Genomic DNA, 19,079 nt, shown 5'->3' on the forward strand with positions numbered 1-19,079 from the left:
TTTGTTATTAACATACTGTTAATAGTAATTTAAGTTGTTTTTCTTTGGTTACCTTTTTTTTTATTTATTTCTAATTTTGAAGTAACTTATATATATTTTGATATTTTTGTACGGTCCCAAATAAAAGTGTTCTTTCTTTCTTTCTATTTCTTACAAAAAACAATCTCAATTAACTTAGTTATATTGTTTACGATACCATATAACTATAGCCGAAATACAACTCTTTTTACGTCTACGACGATTCAAAAGTGTTTTTAAAAGCCCACTTGAATAAAATATGTATTATATAGTATATGATTGATTGACTAAATAGCAATGATTACAATTCGATTCGATAACATTGTCGCCAACTTCTTTTTCATGTTCTCCACCGACCGTGGACATGTCCGATACTGAAGGCTTATAGGCCTTTTAGCCAGTGGAATAATAACACACAGGTACTAATGTTTACCAAAACATTTACACAAAACGCTTCTTACAAACACAATAATGTTATTGTACGAGACAAATCAACAACATCAACACAGATGTAATCGCCTCGATACGATATTATCGAAACTATATTTGAGGCACGTTCACAAAACTTCACAAAAAAAGTACCCATATTTAAATAGAAATATATAATATATACAATAAAGTAAAGAGCTGAGATGGCCCAGTGGTTAAAATGCGTGCATCTTAACCGATGATTGCGGTTCAAACCCAGGCAAGCACCACTATGTATGTGCTTAATTTGTGTGAAGGAAAACATCGTGAGGAATCCTGCGTGTGTCTAATTTCTTCGAAATTCTGCCACATGTGCATTCCACTAACCCGCATTGGAACAGCGTGATGGAAGAGGAGGACTTATCCCAGCAGTGGGAAATTTACAGGCTGTTACTTTACTTTTTTAATTTTAATATATACAATCACTGTATGCTGTAATTAAATAGGCAATGGCTCTTTCACTTATATTGGACCCTTCAAAATGATAGACAGGAAAGAATATCTTGTGAATATGTGAGGTTTTCTAGCTCCAGAAGCTGTCGAGTTGGGTAACCTGCTCTTTTCAAAGCTTAGGTCAGAGAGCCCCTGAGCCCTGGGGCCCTAGTGCACCACCTGACCTGATACACACATACGTATGATAAACAATCTTACTTTTATGTTTAATTGAGAAAGTATAGATGGATGGATATTTGGCATATATCACGTCAAAACGGCTAAATTGATCTGAATGAATTTTGGTACAGGGATAGATTTCTCTCAAACAAAAATGGAAAATTGACAGCAAATTAACGCATAATCATTGGTCACGAGCTTGTTAAATCTGTGTTGTTTAATTAATTTTATATTCTCTATGGATTTGCGGAAAAATTGAGTTTTGAAAGCAGACGAAACTGTTATCGAAATTTCGGAAGTGAAATTAAAGTGGCAATGAGTAGTAAAGTGTAATAGTGTTGCATTATTAATAAATATCAAATACTGAAAGTAGTTCACATTGTAGGTGAACTATTAGCAAATCACATGAAATACCCAAATCTAATCTACGTTTATCTCTTTTCCTACTTACATTGGAATTTGGATATAGGCTACTTTTCATCCCCAACCTTAACGATTCTCATAGGGATCGACCTGTATCTAAATTAGATGCAGATTAGATAGATAAAAAAATATTTTCTTAATTACATAACACAAGTACTCTTCCCACCGACGTCAGTATCACTGTACCCCCCATAATTAGTCGCGATGACGTCAAAAGACCAATAGACGGACACCGCTTTCCTGGTAACGGAGACGGGCCATTGTGTCAACGTACACTGCGACATATTTCTCCCGTCTCGTATCCAGCAAACAATGGCAAACACCTCACAGAAACGAAACGATGCGAATATTCATCTCAAATTCGATCTTCAGATACAGATATATCTACAATCGGAACACTTGGAGTTGTTTATTTAAAAAAGCGTCTTTATCCATATTAATATTATAAATGTGACTTTGTCTGTCTATCGCTTTTACGACCAAATCACAGAATTGACAGAATTGACTGAATATGACGACCTCCGTGGTCGAGTGGTGTGTACACCGGCTTTCATGGGGACACCACTCCGAGGTCCCAGGTTCGTCCGAGCGAGTCGATGTAGATTATCATTAGTTTTTTATATTGTCTTGGGTTTGGGTGTTTGTGGTATCGTTACTTCTGATTTTCCATAACACAAGTGCTTTAGCTACTTACATTGGGATCAGAGTAATGATGTCTCAATTTGATGAAATTTGGTATGAAGTAAATATGAACTCCAAGGACACAGGATACTTTTTTGCCTGACGCATAACAACCAACGCCTTACAACGCGACCGAAGTCGCGGGCGACTACTAGTATGATATATGTTGGACGAGCATAAGACAGTTCTAGCATTACATTATCAACAACTTTGAAAACTATGTACCTTCTTCCAGCAGTTACACTGGCTATTCCACATTTCACCAATAATGAATATTGCTGTTTTGAAGTATAGTATCTCATAAGATACTCATAAGTAGGTAGCTTAACAAAACCTTACCACCAAGAAAATATAGGATTATATATGTAAGAGAGTACTTTGACGTTTGTTTTCGCAGCTTACCAAAACGGTGGTACAAACGTAAATTTAAATATATATTGTAAAGTTTACTTCAATAAAATTTTACTTGATTCGCTTGGCCCCACCATTACCCCCACTGGTGACACGAGGCCTGGTACACATAACTAAGAATTTTGCCATCAACCCAGTCATGATACATCAGCTAATTTCAATCCTTATACCACATACAAATGTACTTATTAACATCCTCTATATAAATAATAATTAAAATTAATTAAAAAAAAAAAAATTACACGTAATATTTTTTCACCTGTCGCTACAAATGGGACGAGTTCGGAATCAATAAGTATAAAATTGAAATAGCCTCGGCGTACGTGCGAGCGAGACGGCAACATTATTAGGGTAACGACCCAGTTTATATAACTAAATATGTATTACAATTATAACATTAGATTATTTAAATAAATAATTAATATCGCTCCCGTTTATTTAACACTTTAATTTATCTGTGGCACTTTAGCTTCTAAGCAAACCGGTTCGAACCGGTTCAATCCAATTCTTCGTATTGGTTTTATCCAGTTTTAGACGTAATTGATAAGTTATTTAAAAAAAATTGTTACAAACTGTCTTATTATTTTGTATGTGCAAATGGCGATATGATGGCTAGTGGTCACCATCGCCCGTATGTATATGAAACAGTAACTTAATAAATATAATAAATTTCTTGCCGGTTCTTCTCAGGTAGATTCCGAAAAGGTGGTAGCTTGACATTAAAACTGACCACGTAAGAAGACGTTGTAAGGGCCTATTTCAATAAATAATTAAATCATATTTCTTACTTACTGATTTTCGATAGCTTTCGGTTGAAATCATTTATCTAACTAACAGCAATATTTACCTAGTATGCCTGTGCTGTGCGCGGTAATGGACAGTATTTAGACATTACTGCTGGACTTTATTACTTTATATATAATTTTAAAATAAAAGTAACCTACTCTAGTTACTCCCTATTACTACCTATTACATAAAAGTAACCTACTCTAAGTTACTCCCTATTACATCAGCTATCTGACGAGTCTCGTCAAAATCAGTCCAGTCGTTCCAAAGATTAGCCGAACAAAACCCAAAAATAAAAGATAAATATTGTAAAAATGTTATTTTGTTATATACATATACTGTGTAACCATACATATGCAATTAGTATGAAGCGGACATTTTAATATTACCTATATTTAAAAAAGACCATAATTCGATTTTTTTTAAATATAAGGTAAGAACCTTCTTTTTTGAAGTCGGTTAAAGATATATAGTAATACTAGCGACCCGGCCCGGTTTTATATGTATCTTTAGGTATATTATGCATTATTTGTATTAATTCCACGCTTTTTTATCATCTACAAAATCTTGTATCGAGTAATACGGCTTTTTTGACCGATTCGCCAATTGATCATCAATAAGAAACTGTAATACTTCTATATTGAATAAAGTTATTTGAATCCGAGTATTACATACAGACGCGAAGCTACTTCGTCCAGCTTGTGTAATTACCGGCTAATTATAAAAATAGTACACAAAGACTCGTGCCGCGTAGTCTATTTTTAAAACGAGTAAATAATACTATAAATAAAATATTCGCCATGGATTTTAATACGAGTTTAAACATTGCTTTAATATCCAATCCGGGCGAGATGGCCCAGTGGTAACAACGCGTGCATCTGAACCGATGATTACGGGTTCAAACTTCAAGCAACACTGAATATTCATGTGCTTGATTTGTGTTTATAATTCATTTCTAACTCGGCGGTGAAGGAAAACATCGCGAGGAAACCTGCTTGTTTCAAATTCCATAGAAATTCTGTCACATTTGAATAACCCGTCAAAATCGGACCAGCCGTTCCAGACATTAGCCGGAACAGACAGACAGACAGACAGACATATTGACAAAAATTGGATCAAAATCGGACTAGCCATTCCAGAGATTAGCCGAAACATAAAGACACAAAAATATTGTTAAAAATGTCATTTTGGTATATATACCGTGTATACATACATACATACATACATACATACATACATACATACATACATACATACACACATACATACATATGGAATAAGTAACAAGCGTTTATTTAATGATAACCAATGGGTTACCATTTGGAATATAATATAATACATAAGCACAATAACAGCCTGTAAATATCCCAATGCTGGGCTAAGGCCTCTTCTCAGAGAAGATTCGGAACATATTCCACCACGCTGTTTCAATGCGGGTCGGTGGTAAGTTTACAACAATAATTAAGAACACATTACATCTTTGTCGTATCGTATCGTCGATGGAATTTCACGAAACGTCCAAACGTCGTTGACGTACGAGTTTGCCGTAACAACGTAAACGTTTTTCGAGTTGGCTCGTGAGAGCTTTCGAATCGTCATGACAACAAGATACGCGTGCTCTTATCTATATCAAGAAACGATACAGTTGTCAACATACGTTTATAAAAACAATACAACGAATAAAATAAAAGTAAAAGTAAAGTAATAGCCTGTAAATTTCCCACTGCTGAGATAAGGCCTCCTCTTCCATTAAGGAGAGGGTTTGGAACATATTCCACCACGCTGTTCCAATGCGAGTCGGTGGAATGTGGTAACAGAATTTCGATGAAATTAGACACATGCAGGTTTCCTCACGATGTTTTCCTTCACCGCTGAGCACGAGATGAATTATAAACACAAATTAAGCACATATGTATAGTGGAGCTTGTCTGGGCTTGAACCCGCAATCATTCGTTAAGGTGAACGCGTTCTAACCACTGGGCCATCTCAGCCCAATGCAACGAATAATAAATAAATATTGGACAACATCACATACATTACTCTGATCCCAATGTGAGTAGCTTAAGCACTTGTGTTATGGAACCACAAACGGCACCACAAACACCCAGACCCAAGACAACATCGAAAATTAATGAACTTTTTCTACATCGACTCGGCTGATCGAACCCGGGACCTCGGAGAAGTGTACCTACCCATGAAAACCCCTGTACACACTACTCCCTATTACATCAGCTATATGCCAGTGAAAGTATCTTAAATATCGATCTAGCCGTGGCAGAGATTAGTCGGAACAAACAGACAGATTGTCAAATCAAACACTACCTTATCCCAATTATTCGAGATCAGCGCAGCATATGTTCTTCCATACTTCCCTTTGTGACGTCATCTCACAAGCAACATTATTTCTAACCATAGCGTCATTCACACAATCCATCCATCGTTTCTTTGGTCTTCCTTTTATTATTATTTTTTATATTATAGATTGGCGGACGAGCATATGGGCCACCAAGTGGTCACCATCACCCATAGACAATGACGCTGTAAGATATATTACCTTACATCTTCAATGTGACACCAACCTTGGGAACTAAGATGTTATGTCCCTCGTGCCTGTAGTCACACTCACTCACCCTTCAAACCGGAACACAAAAATACCGAGTAGTTAATGTTATTTGGCGGTAGAATAACTCATGAGTGGGTGATACCTACCCAGACGGGCTTGCACAAAGCCCTACCACCAAGTAAACTACCTCTATATCCATCCACGTCTACGCTCAAGACCTTCCTCACAACATTGTCCTCATTCCTCCGCATAACAGGCCCATATTCTTACAGTCTTCCACCTAACTTCCCACCATAATAATCAGTACAATTGACCGAACCGCGACCCCAAAAGTAATATTCGTTTAATAAATATTAAGAATAACACACGGAACCCGCAAATTTAAAACCAATTACACAAATGAACCCTTTTTACGTCGGCATGAACTTGATTTCAAATATTAAAATTTCTCGTCAACATATTCCTTTAAGCATATTTATTCTCTATTGCTATACAAATAAGGTCGAAATTTAAGTTAAAATATAAGTTGTTCAAGACAAATACGTAAGATATACAGCTGTCTCGCTCGCACGCGCGGTCTGTGTATCGCTATCTCTGTCTTGTGTTAAGGGACGATAGAATAAGGGTTGCTGAAGTTTTTATTTAATTTTTTTGGGTAACTTTGTGACTCTTTGTGTGTATATGAATATCGCATCGTTTAAATATGAAATAAACACTGATTTTTGCAAAATATATACACATACAAATACGTTGGTCTAACATACTATCACTGTACTAAAAATAAGCTCTAGTCTAAAAACCTGGAATTTAAATCAAAATTTTATTTATTTATTCAAAAAAATAATTTGAAATGTAGTAAGCACCTATACTAAGTATATTCCAACCATAAGAGGAGAGAAGACATATAAACATAATTTGTTAGTTATGCTTAGTCAATATTTATTAAATATATCTCCCAGTGAAACTACCGTCAAAATCGTTCCAGAGACTAGTCGGAACAAAAAGACAGCCAGAAAGTTGTAATTTCGGTATATGTATCGTGTATAAATACATATGCATTAAGTCAAAAGTGGACATTTTAATATTACAGACAAAACAATATTATGTATAGATGGGAGGGTAATCAGTATTTCGAAATTTGGTGGCCCCAAGGTTGATGGCAGATTAGCGATGTAAGGAAGTATTAATATTTCGAGCAGCATCACTGATCAGTACCACGTATAGACGTAAAAATATATATATCTATGACAGTCGTGACCACTTATCATCACGTCTCATTAGGGATCCTTAACCCCCCCCCCTACATTTACAATAAAAAAGTATCTTTATTTTAATATTATCCTTACGTTCGTAATCATTACATAGTATAAAACAAAGTCCTATACCGCTGTCTGTCCCTATGTATGCTTAGATCTTTGAAATTACGCAACGGATTTTGATGCGGATTTTTTTAATAGATAGAGTGATTCGAGAGGAAGGTTTTTGTATATAATACATGGACAATATAGTTAACAAACACTGGTAATTTTAGACGTTACTAATGTCTTATATTTAGTATCAGTATAGGCTATTTGACTATTTGAAAAATAAATTGTGAATTATTGTAATCAGTGTATATTATGAGTTTAAAACTGGTTAATTACTAACGAAACTTGAAAATAATACTTAATTTATTCAAAAATCCATAAATAAAAATGGATTTTTTCAAACGTTTGTCACGTGACACAAAACGCTCCTGATTGGCCGGGCTTATGATGAAGTCACTTTCTTGTAAACTTTGCTTTTCTATGATATATACCACAGATTAAAATACAGGAAAATGACGTAACCAACCCCATATTGTCCAAGTAGCGTTATTGCGCGCTATTTAAATATGGAATTTTTAATATGATATTTTTCGGCTAATATGTACTAGAAATAAAAAACACAACTTTTACTGGGTTCCTTAACTTCTACTTGATAATATAAAATGGTTTTTAGAAACCAGTCAAATGGCCTATTGCACTCGTGCGAAACCGGGGCGGGTTGCTAGTCCTTAAAAAAAATAAAAGAAATCTTCAAATCGAATTAACCTAGCCGTTACAATAGATTCACAACCAATAATGACAATAATTCGATACTTACAATTATAAATATTACATAAATATCAGTTACATAATCTATTTTTATTCAAAAATCCATCGAAAACCGACCAGCCAGTCGAGCGCGACGGCGGCAAACTTTCACATTTATAACATTAGCGTTACGTAACCCAGGCGAAGCCGAGGGTTATTTAACGACCTTTATTTAAAAAAAAAAAAAAACAAACTATATATTTTTAATTAATTACTAGTAATCGCCCTCAGCTTCCAAAACTTACTCCAGGTTATGTTGTAAAGTTTTGGAACTTAAGAGAAATATTGAAATCAAAATTATCCTTAACACTAAAAAAGAAAGTAATGGATGGATGTTTGCTCCCCTGCCTATCATATGGATCACAAACATGGATATATAACAAAAATACAAGGGATAAAATACAGAAGACCCAACGTGCCATGGAAAGGAATATACTCAACATTAAGCTAAAAGACAAACAAAAATCAGAAAGTATACGCAAAAAAACCAAATTTTTAGATACTCTCCATCATATGAAACGATTAAAATGGAAGTGGGCTGGACACGTGGCAAGATTGACTGATGGGAGATGGACACAACGGGTTACTAATTGGACAGGACCAAGTGGCAAGAGACCCAGAGGGCGTCCCAGAGAACGCTGGGTCGATGAAATTAAACAAATTGCAGGACCGGACTGGACAGAAAAGGCAAAGCAAAGGACAACCTGGAAGATGTTGGAGGAGGCCTATACCCATTAGGGGCCTTAACTTTTTTTTTCTTTTCTTTTTTTTGTAAATTTATATAGCATACTTGTAAACGTTGTACTGAAGTTAAGGAAATAAAAGGCTTATTATTATTATTATTATTATTATAATCGCCCTCAGCTTTACTCGTTTCAGGCTGTTGGTAGCCTAAGTCTTTTCTTGGAGTTCATGTTTGCTTCATACTAAATTTAATCAAATTCGGTTTAGGCTTTCAGTCGTTAATGAGCATCAGAAAGGCAGACAAAGGTACTATCTAATTTATAATAACACTAACTGTAACACTGGAAAACACAGACTTCAACCAGAACACAACAGAACTGAGTATTGCTGTTTACGAATGGAATATCTGATGGGTTACCTACCCAGGAGTTCCACGAAGTTATCACTAATTATGTAGTCAATTATGGACAACATCACATACATGTAAGTAGCTAAAGATTGTGTTATGGAAAATCAGAAGTAACGACGGCACCACAAACACCCAGACCCAAGACAACATAGAAAACTATTTCTACAAAAATCAAATTTTTATTTTTATTATATTTAGTTTCATGTGACAACCCTAACACAACCCTACAAAATAAGACCTGTTATAAGGGATAGCGTGACGCGGTTCCCAAACTTTAGTCGTACATATAATTTGTTTATTAAAACGTTATATTATATGTTGTTAACGTAACGGCGGATAATGAAATATTTAATAATTTTGTATCCCTACATTTTCGATTCACATATTATTTTATATGTATACTAGCGACACGACCCGGCTTCACACAGTTGCAATGCTGATTTGAGAGAGAGAGATTACTTAGACATAAATACTCAAAGAAAAAAAAGAACATTATAGAAATATTATTCGAAAATTACACAGAGAAGCACAACAATTAGCACAGGTAAAGTTAACATGGAGAAAGCAATATATTAAATTAATAAAATAACACAAACAGTTTACAATCAATGACGTCACATCAATAACAAAAATAAAAATCAATGATACTCTTAATGACATTTTTTTTTCAATTGTAATTATGGTAATCATCGTTCCGCCGAACCTCATTACTTCTACCTTTCGAATCAATGTATTTTATATCTTTATTAAGTAATTATTATAAAAATAACATCATCGACTATTAAGAATTACATTACTATTAAGAACCGAGATGGCCCAGTGGTTAGAACTCGTGCATCTTAACCGATGATTTCGGGTTCAAACCCAGGCAAGCACCACTGTATATATGTGCTTAATTTGTCTTTATAATTCATCTCGTGTTCAGCGGTGAAGGAAACATCGTGACGAAACTTGCATGTGACATTTTTCATAGAAATTCTGCCACATGTGTATTCCACAACAGCGTGGTGGAATATGTTCTAAACCTTCTCCTCTAAGGGAGAGGAGGCCTTAACCCAGCAGTGGGAAATTTACAGGCTGCTATGGTAAACACATAGGGAAAAATAAAAATCCATAATTATTCACTGCAGTACTACACGACGCCCATAGTCATCAAACTTACTGACCAGCCATTACATAATAAACATTATACATTTATATGTCCCCACGGATCTTTCGTTTTATTATTATTACATTATTTGTTATCATTGATTTGTTGAGTTCATATATCTCGCGATAAAAACTGAGATAACGCATTCCAAATACGGGAAAACGATGAAAATTGAACTGAATGATGAATTTTTACAATATTTTTTATACAACTTTTTTATTCGCCATTATACAAACTGTCATTAAAATTGGCATTTGAGATGTTGCCAACATAAGATCCTATTATAATCGTAATTGTATTGGTAAATAGGTATACCTAATTGATTCTTATTTGTTGCATCTTAACCGACGATTGCGGGTTCAAACCCAAGCAAGCAACACTATATATATGTGCTTAATGTGTGTTTTTAATTCATCTCGTGCTCGACGGTGAAGGAAAACATGCATGTGTCTAATTATATCGAAATTCTGCCACACGTGCATTCCACCAACAGATTGGAACAGCGTGGTGGAATACGTTCCAAACCCTCTCCTTAATGTAATAGGAGGCCTTATATCAGCAGTGAGAAATGTACAGGCTGTTACTTTACTTAACTTTACTGTTACGCTGAGGATAGTTTTTGGTTGGAAAATTAGAAAATAACAAGAGAATACAAAATAAATTTTAGAGTTTTGTGATGTAGTAAACAAAACAATTTTTTGCGCTTATATTGACTGGCTGAAGACTACGAGTTAGATCACAATAACGTACTGCAGTACACCTAAAAAAGGTCTATAAGATATGTGTCTATCTCTTGGGATAACCTACAATAACCTTTTTTGTCCTATACTATTTACAAGAATTAATATCATTATTACAAAGCGATTTTAAGCAACGCAGCATTAATGGTAATCCTATGAAATACCTTATATACATTGTGCATTTAATATAGACCAAAAAAAGCTATGAACATTTTACGAAGTCGGGGCGTATCGCTAGTTGAGAAATACATTAAATTCGTAATTTCTTGATTATGTATAAAATGATTACTAATATCGTAACACTAGTATATATACACAGTCATTCAACGAAACCACACTTACAAAACCGTTAATTGGATCCAATAGAACGTTACACAAAACGCCAAACATTGTCCGACCATTGTGACTTCTGATGGGAATGTCGTAAACTTCGAACGCCGACGAATTTTTTTTCACTTCTCATTTACAAATCGACGTGACAGATTTCGTAATTGTATGTATTTATTAGCTGTACCCGCGACTCCGTGAACATTTGAATTTAACAAAAAAAGTTATTATTGAAGTTATAAGAATATACCAGTGAAAGTCACTACAAAATCGGTCCAGCCGTTCCAGAAACAGACAGATATATAATGGAAAATAAGGTTATTTTGGTATATGTACCGTGTATAATTACATATGCATAGAATAAAAAGCTGCTATTTTAATATTACAAACAGACACTCCAATTTATATACATGTATATATTATAGATATGTATATATTATAGATATGTAACTATTGTTAGACAGAGTTTCATTTCTATTGTTAAAATTAACTTAATAAACAAAACATATCATTCAACACAATATTACACATATGATAAATATCGTGGAGTTTTGGTACATATATCTAGCTGACTCTAAAGCAGGATATATGTTAGAAACTGCTGAGTACCTTGCCGTTTCTTTTCAATAGAATCTACATTTATAATTTTAGAATTTTTCTTTCATTTCGTATACGTTAAAATCTACATTTATGTACCTATATAAAAATATTTATGAATCTAATGTACTATTGAAGCCTTATATTGCCTAGTGCATTAGGCATATACCACATAAATAAACAAAATTAAACAAACACAAAAGTATTCACAGAAAAAAAGCGCAATAAAACTAACAAATAACTAAAAAGGGGGAGGAACAGTTTGAGAAGTTGTGCCAGAAACTAATACAATAACGACAGCCTGAAGTATACCGCTTGCTAGTTAAGATACACTGTGTTTACTCGTTATTTGTACTATTAGTGTCTTCATTGTCTATTTTATTTATAACTATGTATTAAATGCTAGTGAAAAAGAGTAACTACTGAGTTTCTTGCCGGTTCTCGGTAGAATCTACTTTTCAAACCGGTGGTAGCTTTACTTAATAGTTCATTATTCATCACATACATTACTCTGATCCCAATGTAAGTAGCTAATGCACTTGTTGTGGAAAATCAGAAGTAACGATACCACAAACACCCAGACCCAAGGCGACATAGAAAACTAATAAACTTTCTACATCGACTCGACCGGGAATCGAACCCGGGATCAGAGTTGCGTACCCATGAAAACCGGTGTACACTACTCGACCGCAGAGGTAATCAAGTCGTAGATTTGATTTTGAAATGTGTCAGGTCGGTTAAACCATCCCTGATAGCATGCTATCAGCGTTACCGACTTCAAAACTATCATTTGTTTAGTTACACTTGCTGTCTCTTTCTAACAACATTGATTTCGCATACGAACGAAGAGGACAGAATAGTTTCAGTGACAACCCCCCCCTAAACGACATTTATAGTTAAAACTGTCGAGTTTAAACATTATCACAAGCGTGCACAGATCAGAGACACACGCGGACATGACATGAGGTATTACTTTCAATGTATGGTATACGTATATATAATAAGATACCGGAAAATATAATCAATTTACCATTTTCAAAATTTAAAAAGATTATTAAGACTAAATTAATAACTAAATCATATTATTCATTAAAAGTGTACTTTTTAGAAAGAAACGCCTGGAGTTAGGCTCGGGTTCCATCATAGGACACTAATTACTGTAAATAACAGCATTGTAAATTTGTTTATTTGAAAAGAGCAACTATGCGAGTTTCTTCCCGTTTCTTCTCGCTAGAAGCTGCTTTCCAAAACGGTGATAGTGTTTAATTGTTGACGATTCAAAAACTCTTCATTGTGAAGTTTACTTGAATGAAATTGATTTGATTGATTGAATAATTTTATTAATTCTATAACGGGGAAGTCCCTACTTAAACTATATCGATAACAAGACGAATATTTATTGATAAGGTTACACTAATAATAAAATATATCTCAACCATAACAGGAAAAAAGTTAAAAAAACAACATTTGAAAGCAAATTGACGCGATGTCATTGGTCGAGAGCTTGATTAGTCTGTGATAATCACTGTGGATTTGAGAAAATACCGTTTTGAACGTCGACGAAACTGTTATCTGTATTTTGAAAGTAAAATTCTACTTGGTGGTAGGGCTATGTGCAAGCCCGTCTGGGTAGGTACCCACTCATCAGTTATTTTACCGCCAAATAACAGTACTCAGTATCGTTACGTTCCGGTGTGTAGGGTGAGTGAGCCAGTGTGACTACAGACACAAGGGACATAACATCTTAGTTCCCAAGGTTGGTGGCACATTAACAATTTAAGGAATAGTTAATATTTCTTACAGCGTCATTGTCTATGGGTGATAGTGACCAGTTACCATCAGGAGGCCTACTTGCTCGTCCGAAAACCTATACCATAAAAAAATGAAAATGGGAATAAGAAGTAAAATTTTATAGTGTTGTATTATAAACAAAGGTATATTAATCATAAGCTCTTAGTAGTGCACAATATAGCTGAATTATTAACAAATCGCATGTAATACCGAATAAAATAAAAAGTAACCCTCTGATCATCAGCAAGCCGGATGCCGTATTACATCTCTTAGGCAATGCTACTATATTTTACTAATGTATATATATGTATGTATTATTCTAACCAGTAAATAGTCAATAACAATAGCAATGTTTATGCATTAAGATTTCAAATTCACATTTAATATAACGTTTCATTTTGAAACGTTTACGATGTATACGTGTTGCATCTCTACATAGTATAAAAACAATTTTGGTGCGATTTTTTTAACAGATAGATTTGAGAGGATGTTTTTTGTATATAATACATGGACAATATAGTAAAGAAACGCTGATAATTTTTGAAGATTTTAATGTGATGTCGTAAATAAACAAACTCTAAAGTACATTAAGTATCAGCTTTGCGTCCGAACGAAGCCGGGTCGGGTCGCGAGTAAATAATAATCTTCACAATAATTTAATGCTTTTTAGTTAAAGAAGCGAGATAAAATATAAACAATACTCACCTTCACTAAATTACAATACTATATAAGGAATCATTTAACAATGTACGTTAAATAATATAATTAATAATTTTCCTTGAAAATAAATACTTGTATACAATATATACTAATATTATAAATGCAAAAGTTAATCTGTCTGTTTGTTTTACAGGCAACTATACCTAATTGGATGAAAATAACATAGGCTTGTATATGACCAAAGCCGCATTAGACAATTAGTTTTATTCGACGAATCATCACATGATCACCACAATATGATGAAGCTGTTTTTAAGTTATGATGTTCATCATACCGATTTTAACCAAAGTGACCATGTATACGAGACACCGCTAACCCGAAACTTGCAGCACAAATGTTTGACATCCATTATGATGACACCGCAATTTTTGACTATTAAAAAAATTGTGCTGAAATGTGCCCAGTATGTGAAAAGTAGTTATAAAGTAGCCGTGCTAACAGGACTTGAAAAAAAGGGCCTTCTCATAATAATTATATTTTTTGAGTATATCTTTTTTTTCAAGCGGCACATCATAGCACATACTGTGCACATTTTAGCACACTTTTTTCTTAATAGCAATTCACAAATTGCGCCGTCATCGTAATGGATATAAATGTTTGCACGATTACATTATCTATACATAAATACACAATATCAAACTGTTCAGTATAAATCAAAATCCTTTATTCGATATAGAAGCGTTACACATACTTTTCGATTGGTAAATTAAACACTACCAACCGATTCGGAAAAGAAAACATCCTGATATGAGAGCAACCGGCAAAAGACAAGCTTGTACACACACACACACAGAGAGACACACAATATGATCAATAAAAAAAAATATTCAAAGTAAAATAAAAATCATATACATATATTTTTCATATATATTTCATTAACGATCTTGATCATCATAGTTTTACTGAATAGTTTAAATAAAAATAAGTACGTTTCCTAACTCGAGCGACACAGCGCATGGCGCGATGTCACTTCCAACACACTTAATATTCTTAAGTATAAATACACAGGACTCGACAAAAAAATGAAACGCCATAATGCCAAAGAATGGCTTCCGTAGGGCGGGGGAGGTGTCGATAAAATTATATTATTCTTATCGATAAACTTATTTCTACATATATTTAAAAAAGCTTCGAATCTCGTAATGAAATAATTAACAAATTTACTTTAATATCAATAATGAATTATTATAATATATTAAACTATCTTTATTAGGAGTTATGAAATTCCAAATGTTACTTGAAATCATTTAAAATATTAAGCAAACTTAAACAAAACACGAAATTAATTAAATTTAGAGAGATATGTGCAAGCAATAAATCTAAAACATAAAGAAAATATGATTTTATTTAATTCAAAACTAATGCTCGGATCACAACATTGCCACCAGTACTGTAATATCAGCTCGATCGCTTGTATGGATTTAGTTTAAAATTTAATATCAAGATTAAACCCACACACAACGGGCGAACAATAAGAGCTTGTGCAATCGTTGTTTACAAGTTATTTTTCTTATTAAACCGACTTATACCTCGTCTTTATATTTAGACGAAATTTCATTTCCATTTCGGTTTTGTTTGACCTAATTAACGCTGACGAGTCGATGTTTGGTCTTATTTGATTATAATTTATATGCAGAACATTTTAAACTCTATCGCATCGACATAGGGTTCAAATTATAATCATAGAAATGCATACAGCATGTTATTAAACACGTAAGCCGAATACAATATCGTTTCATTAACAGATAACTTTAATTATTTCTTGATTTGGAGTAACTTGTAAAGATATTATGTTATTTAGTTATTTTGCATATACTTATAATTGTAATATATATTTCAATGAGAAGACTATCAACGCTGTATATTAAACACGAGTTATTAAATAGCAGGAACTCCAATTCCTGGGAGTATTGATTAATATATCACACAAAGATTAAAATTACCAAGAAAGCTAAAAACAACAAGGAAAACCAAAGCGGCTCGGACACAGGCGACTTAGATAATGAACGATCTTAATAAAAAATATAGTCTTGATGACTTAAAGATACCATGGTCAGCTATGACTAGGTAAAAAGCTAAACTGAGGTCAAGGCTATGTCAAAGTCAAAGTCTGACAATTAAAATTATGTTTATATACAACAGCTTTAATGGAAGTGATAGCCAATACTCTTCAGAACCTATATGGAAGAACACAAGTATCAATCGATTGTAGGTGGGGGAGCAATGCATATATTTGAGTGCCACGTGGTTTATAAATACTGTCAATAAGTAACAAGGTGTAAATGTCCCAAAAAACTGGACTGGAAGCCTTGCCATGTTTAGTGAGCATTTAGATATAGCTATTTAATTTAAATAATATTTAATATCATATCTATAAAACTGGATCAACGAAACGACATATAGTAAATTACTACAATTAACCTTAAATATAAAAATCGTGTAAAAATGGCGATTAAGTAAACAACGCCTTATATTCTTCTTCCAAATATCAAATCTTTGTTAACAGAAAGAGACGAAAAGATACTGTCATAAGTATTTTAAATTCATTCAGTCAATCATAATTATAGATATAAAAGTAATTACTATAACAATTATACGTAATAGTTATTTCGAAACAGATAAACCCGTCAGGTATTAACGGCGACGGTTAAATTTAACTCATTACCATTACATTACAAAGAAACTCATGATAAATTTAGAGAGAGACGGCAAGAACGGCCGTGACGTCACGGCATTTATTTACGTAAGTTTTTATTTAAAGATATCTGTATATAATATGTTTTATTTTCACACAAAACAGATATATTTGTTTGATTGGCATATTTAATTTTAAATAAGTATATATAGCTATGAATATTTTTCACCTAAGTGACTCTATACAAATATACTAATAGTATTTGCTAAGAGAGTATAATACAAATCGTATAATACGACTTTGGGTATTAATAGATACAATATACATAAACAATAAACATATATTGTAAATTTACCCTACATCAATATATATACAAATATTATTTTTTTTTTAATTTACATAAAACATATTTACCATACATACACACATATATATAATAAAAATGGGTCGTGTACAACAACACCATACACTTCATAAAAGTCGGTTAAATCTAAAACTCGCTATAATCCAGGATCAGTGTTCACGTGGCTGAGATTAAACTTAATTATTGATAAATTAATATTAAAACAAGCTAAACTATATTGTATAATCATTATCTATATTAAAACTACATAATCTCCACGTGCCACGCCTATAACGATTCCGATAAAACTTTCGTCCATACAATTATAAAGTTGAGACATCCTTAATTGTCCGTTTTTTTATATTAAAACAATTCAGTCATAAATTTCATTAAGCGATCATAAACTTCTGGTACGAGCCGTGAGGTGCTATTTATAAATAGACGTTCTGATTCAGTTTAATGTACTATCTAAGGCTATATTCAAACTGTAACATTAAAACACTACGTTTGAAACGAACCTTATTCAAAGAAAAACATTCAACACAACAACGTATCATAATTATTTATAAGCACTACATGTTATTTTAATCTCGATAAAAAAGTGCAATTAAGAACATCACTAGTATTAATTTAATGCATGTGAAAAAAAAATCGATATCGACATTTCCGAATAAGGACAAGCACAACACTATCCGCTGATATGGCGCACAGAGGCAGGGTTGGACTTAATAACATTTGCTTCGATCCAATTCTAATTAAAAAAATATTATCTGCGATAAAATTTTCTAACAATTTAACATACCGAGAACAATGGATGACATCAGCACATTAACGCACGAATCTTTTTATATTATAATTCGAATTAAGAATTATTTTAATATTACCATAACAAAAAATGTCATGGCCATATTGAAATTATATCAATATTAAAATAACATCGTACGACTAATTAAAAATTTATAACATTCAAATTACCTTATAAGATGGCTTCTCCATGATACATAAATCCAAGAATCACAAAACTATATCCACATTTCATTGGGTTGGTACGAACGATTCCAACACACAAAACATTTCACTAATATCATATATAACTAAATTAAAAACTATATTATAACACAAACAATTATAATTATAGAACACAATCACAACAATTAAACACGACGCGTCAACAATAACAACATAAAAATTATTGTTAAAACATTTAAATTAATGTCAATAAAAATGTGACAACATGGCGCTCGAGAAAATTTTTTTGAAAGAAAAAAAAACGCGGGAATAATGACGTCACACGACCGTTCCGTTCGACGGTCGGGCCGTATCTGTGTTATACTTCTTACCCTCTCACACGCGCGCGTTAGGGCTGTGGGATAATTTGTTTTATTAATTTATTAACAATTAATTATATTACTATTATATATTTTTATTTATAAAATAAAATTATTGTTTAATATTAATCACGATAAATACTAAATATAATATATTAACATTGAGTTATTTAATGTAGGGCATTGGAAGAAATGTAATATAACATTAAATAATAACGTTAGACAATATGTATTTAATTAAGAAAACATTTCGAAATATTTGAAGGTTTATGGTCATAG

General features: G+C 33.1%; 1 protein-coding gene across 3 annotated transcripts in view; it reads right to left on the minus strand.

Moving 5' to 3' along the window:
* LOC124541574 (AT-rich interactive domain-containing protein 5B-like) overlaps positions 1 to 18,782 on the minus strand; it is a 76,906-nt gene extending 58,124 nt beyond the window's left edge. For all 3 annotated transcript variants that reach the window (XM_047119491.1, XM_047119489.1, XM_047119488.1), the window contains exon 1: positions 18,448 to 18,782. In XM_047119491.1, coding sequence (XP_046975447.1) covers positions 18,448 to 18,468 — 21 coding nt within the window. In that variant the 5' untranslated portion in view covers positions 18,469 to 18,782. The remainder of the gene's footprint in view (positions 1 to 18,447) is intronic.
* Positions 18,783 to 19,079: the final 297 nt, after the last annotated feature.

The sequence above is a fragment of the Vanessa cardui genome, chromosome 28 (assembly GCF_905220365.1).
Source record: "Vanessa cardui chromosome 28, ilVanCard2.1, whole genome shotgun sequence".
Taxonomy (NCBI): Eukaryota; Metazoa; Arthropoda; class Insecta; order Lepidoptera; family Nymphalidae; genus Vanessa; species Vanessa cardui.